This window comes from Arachis ipaensis, chromosome B07, assembly GCF_000816755.2.
Source record: "Arachis ipaensis cultivar K30076 chromosome B07, Araip1.1, whole genome shotgun sequence".
NCBI classification, from domain to species: Eukaryota; Viridiplantae; Streptophyta; class Magnoliopsida; order Fabales; family Fabaceae; genus Arachis; species Arachis ipaensis.
In genome coordinates, this window is record NC_029791.2 from 23,516,443 (window position 1) to 23,521,438 (window position 4,996).

A 4,996-nucleotide genomic window follows, 5' to 3' on the forward strand; every position below is an offset into this window, starting at 1 on the left:
AAGAATAATGGTAGACATTAAATACATTTTGTCTTCAATTGTAAACTATTAAGATGTTGGATTGTAAGATTTTTTTTAAGAACCAACAACAACACATATATACAAGCTTAGGAACTAATGACTATCTTAAGATATCAGAAAAATAGATTTGTTATTTAGTTAGTTTCTTTCAGAAAACAAGGTGGCATCACCTGTTTGAAGTTTTCCTTTACATTGTTTCCATTCTCTTCTTTCAAGAATGAAACATTGTTGGTTGCTATCTAGGCACATGTGTATGCTGCATGTCATATGGATGATGTAGTGTTCCAGATGCATATTGATGATGACCATCAACCCCCTGTTGAATCTGAAATGTCAAGCAAATTTAGTTATTTATCTTCCATAAATAGTTTCACACACATATACTAGCAAAAACAATAGTGTCCTTGTATATTACCAAAGTCCAAATTCAAGAATAATTAGAATAGTTGCCTTTTCTCCCTAAATGAATCAGTACATCAAGGAATGAGGATGGTCGAATGTCAGCAGTTATCTTGATGCAATTTGATGGTGTAATTACTTGAAGACTGATACATAATGAGTAAATAAAACAGTGTGTAACATGGAGCCATATATACCTGATGCATGCTATATGAATCAGGAGGAAATGACATTCCTCCATGTCCCAACTCTGGATTGTGAGTTGCAACATATCCAGGACCTACATATTAACAACTCCACGGATTTCAAAACAGCATTCAAGCTATTATTCTATTGTATTCAGTGAGCACTTCAAGATGAATGACCAAGAAAGTCGAATTACTTGGGTTTCTAGCTTCAGTAATTTCAGCCCTCGCCCTCTTTTCTGCATTAGCCAGCTCAGTACGCAACTTCTCAATTTCACGGGCCATAATAATCATGTTGTTGTCTATTGTTCGTCTTTGCTCAAGATTGGCAGCATATGTCTTCTTCTCGAGTTCAACAGCATTCCTATATGCATAAAAAAATGTTAGTTAAAAAAATGCGTGATATACAAAACTATGTGACCCTTTCCCCAACATCCGAGTAGATGCAGGATAGATCACTCTTCAAACAGGAAAACACAGGATGGTGGAATTAGAAAACTAGGTTCAGTAGTCAACACACATTTAGAACACCTAGATGGTCAGCAGTATTTTGGTCCATGAAGACAAGTAATGGAACTGATCAGTGTTTAATATAAGAAATCAGAGCATACAACTAATATCTTGGATAAAATCGACATATTATTCTACACACTGCACAGTAATCCAAAAGCCTTATTTTTTAAATTGCCTTCATTACAACTCTATCAGGTTTTCAGGAAGTCATATTATTAATAAGAATTCTAACATCAACTACCATATTATGCAGCTTCAATAAGGAAAGGAAATTTCAATTTGTGACTCAAACCATGAAATAACTAAGGATAAAGAACAATAAGCTCCAGTCTGTGCTCTATAACATTAAACTCCAACAGGTCATAATTGAAAGATTCAGAAGCAAACACTTGCTTAGAGATAAGGCAAACCCAAATGGCTGCTACTGCATATCAAGCTAACACAAGCATTATCAATGACACATGATAGCCAGCTCAAATTTTTTCTTACAGGATCCACAAGCTCTAACATTGCCAACAAGCTCAACTTTTTCTTGGCCTTGAAACTAATTATTTCCACATGCTAAAAATGAAAATCTTAAGGAAAATCTAATTTACAGTTATATATATAAAAAAACACTGGTTGATACATTGTCGTATCTAGGGTTTACAGTAAAGTTAAGTCTCTAGTTTCATCTTTCAAACCTTGATAAGTACAAAAACGAAATCACAATACTTGTTATCGCATGGCAAAAATAGCTAAGCATGCTTTTCAATTTCAATTTCACTGACACAAACACCAACCTCATTACCAAATTATAGAGAAAGAAAAACCCTAACTTACACATCCGTTTGACCATAGCATCAATATAAATAGAAAATGCCGTTAACGCAAATAAACAACAAGAACAGCAGCAACAAAACCCACTAATCATCTTTTTTAAATAAATAAATAAGTGCAAACAAATAACAAAGAACAGCACGGAAAAAAATTGTTATACCTTCCTCGCTGAATTTCGCGGCGAACGATCTCTATGTCAGCCTTGATCGCTGGCACGACCTGAGCATCCGCACGCGCCCTGGCGAGGTCACTCTCGACGGAGCTGAGCTTCGCGGCGAGTTCCTCACCGGCGGAGGCGAGCTCACGAGCTTCGGCGCGGACCCGGTCGAGCTCGGCGGACATGGCGGCGACAGCGCGAGCATCGGTGTCGAGTTTAAGAGACTTCTCGTAGATCCGGCGTACCTCGGCGTCGCGTTCAGCCTTGAGTTCCGCGGAGACGGAGGAGATACGGCGGAGGTCGAGCTGTGTAGCGGCGAGGTCCTGCTTGAGGGCGACGTGGGTAGCGGCGAGGCGCTGGTTGTCAACGAGGAGGGACTGGATCTGACGGTGGCGAGCTTCGACGCGTTCCTCGAGGACGGCGATAGGGAGGGCGCGTGCGGCGGCGGAGGAGGAAGGGTGGGGGAGACGGTGGTTGACGTCGAGGCGAGGGTGGGAAGACCCTATGGGCTTGCGCCCCGCCATGTTCTGGATAGGTTATGTATTTTCAGTGGAACTCACTCTACTTCTCAGGGAGAAAATTCTAAGAAATTTTTCAAATATTTGAAGGATTTTTTATCTCCTAGTATAATAAAAATTTAATTTCCATATCTAGAGGAGTTTAATGTTTTGCACTTGAATAGTGGCGCTTTTTATTTTTGTTATGGAGGAGGGATTGGGGTAGGACGGGAATATGGGGTGCAGGTGAGCTTTACCAGTTTGTGGGATTAGTTATAGACAAATCGGACGATCCGAAATCTCGAAGCCAAATTGGAGGGTCCGCATTGTTGCAACAAATCGGAGGGTTCGATCTGTCTCTCTCCCACCACGTGTTGCGTTGATGTTGCTCCCCGCAACTGTGCCCCATAACCCAGCATAAGGCTTTGCTGCATGTAGTCACACCCTCCGATTTAGTATTTGAGAGTGACAATATTATTATTATTATTATTGATAGAAAGTTAAGAAACGATAATAAGTAACTAATAGTTAGAAATATATATATATAGTTAGAGAAAATTTAATTCCATGGTAATGTTTGAGTTAGACTACCTACTCCCTTGTTATTGTGTTGCCCAATTTTATATAAATGCATCTGCACAATTCGGACCTATTGAGTAGTTCCAGATAATTCAAAAAAAATTAAACTATACAATTCGGACGGTTCGAATTGATTAACAATTTATATATATATAAAAAAACAGAACGGACGGTCCGATTTGCTACATCCAAAATTCGAATTTTTCTCCTTGCAAATCGGACCGTCCGATTTGTAAATTCTATTTTCTCTTTCATACAAGTCGCATGGTCCGACTTATTACCTTAGCATGTCAGAAATTTCTGTCCCACATTAATGTTAAGCACCCCTTTATCCCATAACTCAGCACAACACATTCTTCTCTCCAATAACCAAAAAAATGAGCCGAATAGTGGTTATGTGTAGTTGTGTTAGGAATTATTTTTAATATGGACAATATTTATATGTTTTGTAGTTATATTCTATCATGGTATATTATAACGCGGAGTTGTAACATTATCTTAGCTAATACACAGTTATCTTAGCTAATACACAGATTACATGTTGCTTTAACTCAAATAATTTTTGCAAAAAAGAAAGATATGTGACGAATCCTCATCAACACGCAGGTCGCGTGTTGTTTTTAGTAAAAATAATTTTCGCAGCAAAATCGTGGCGAGCCACGATCAACACGAAGACTGCATGTTGCTGCAGGTGAAAAGAGATTCTTTTGCTTTTTCAAAAAATTTGCACAATTTTTCAGATATTCTCTTCGTTTTTTGACCAACATAGTGCAGGCGTGTTGTTAACATGTTTGCATGCAGGAGATATGTCTTGTTCCAGGAACATGAAGCACAGCATAAGTTGGTTTTAAATATCTCCACCTGAAAAGAGAGTTTAAAGAGTGAAGAGAACTCTCATTGTTTTATTGAGAGTATTTAGTATGAGATTTATACATAAAAAATTATAAATATGTATTTAATAAAAATAGTATGTGATTATACGTCCGTAATAGAATATATTGTCAACTATTTGAGATAACAGAGTACGTAAATTTATTATTTTTGTTAATCTAAACCTAATTATTTGGTTAATATGATTTTTAGTAAAATTATGTTGGTTAATATTTTTTTAAGTAATATTACTGTAATTAATTATTTCATTGTTTTTATGGATTTTATGTGATAATATTATTATATATTTTTATTTTTTTTATTTTTTATTTTTTGTTATAATATTATTATTTTATTTTAATTGATAATTATTAAAATAATACATAATATAAATATAAAAAAAAAATTTTTTTTTTTTTTTATTTTTTATTTTTTGTTATAATATTATTATTTTATTTTAATTGATAATTATTAAAATAATACATAATATAAATATAAAAAAAAAATTTTTTTTTTTTTTTATTTTTTATTTTTTGTTATAATATTATTATTTTATTTTAATTGATAATTATTAAAATAATACATAATATAAATATAAAAAAAAAATTTTTTTTTTTTTTTATTTTTTATTTTTTGTTATAATATTATTATTTTATTTTAATTGATAATTATTAAAATAATACATAATATAAATATAAAAAAAAAATTTTTTTTTTTTTTTATTTTTTATTTTTTGTTATAATATTATTATTTTATTTTAATTGATAATTATTAAAATAATACATAATATAAATATAAAAAAAAAATTTTTTTTTTTTTTTATTTTTTATTTTTTGTTATAATATTATTATTTTATCCTAATTTGTATTAGGTTACTAGGAATCTTATGTTCCGTAAACTTGATCCACCAAAGATGTGGCATTTCAGTAGTTGATCAGGCCTTACGAACAATGGCA

General features: G+C 33.5%; 1 protein-coding gene across 2 annotated transcripts; it reads right to left on the bottom strand.

The window, feature by feature from the left end:
* On the bottom strand, positions 12–2,726 carry LOC107609472 (protein FLX-like 1). 2 transcript variants are annotated; one of them, XM_016311462.2, is made up of 4 exons: positions 2,098–2,720; positions 803–969; positions 618–700; positions 12–346 (listed from the first exon to the last, which is right to left on the bottom strand). In XM_016311462.2, exons 1-4 carry the CDS (start codon positions 2,616–2,618, stop codon positions 257–259), a joined length of 861 nt encoding a protein of 286 aa, XP_016166948.1. In that variant the 5' UTR covers positions 2,619–2,720; the 3' UTR covers positions 12–256. The 2 variants fall into 2 exon arrangements, with proteins under 2 accessions (XP_016166948.1, XP_020963152.1); XM_021107493.1 differs by lacking the exon at positions 12–346 and having other exon boundaries at positions 618–714; positions 2,098–2,726.

Coding starts and splice junctions, on each gene's coding strand:
- LOC107609472 (XM_016311462.2), bottom strand. CDS start 2,618: ATGGCGGGGCGCAAGCCCATAGGGTCTTCCCACCCTCGCCTCGACGTC. Junction 970..2,097: donor CGCGAAATTCAGCGAGGAAG/GTATAACAATTT, acceptor TTATGCATATAG/GAATGCTGTTGAACTCGAGA. Junction 701..802: donor TACTGAAGCTAGAAACCCAA/GTAATTCGACTT, acceptor GTTAATATGTAG/GTCCTGGATATGTTGCAACT.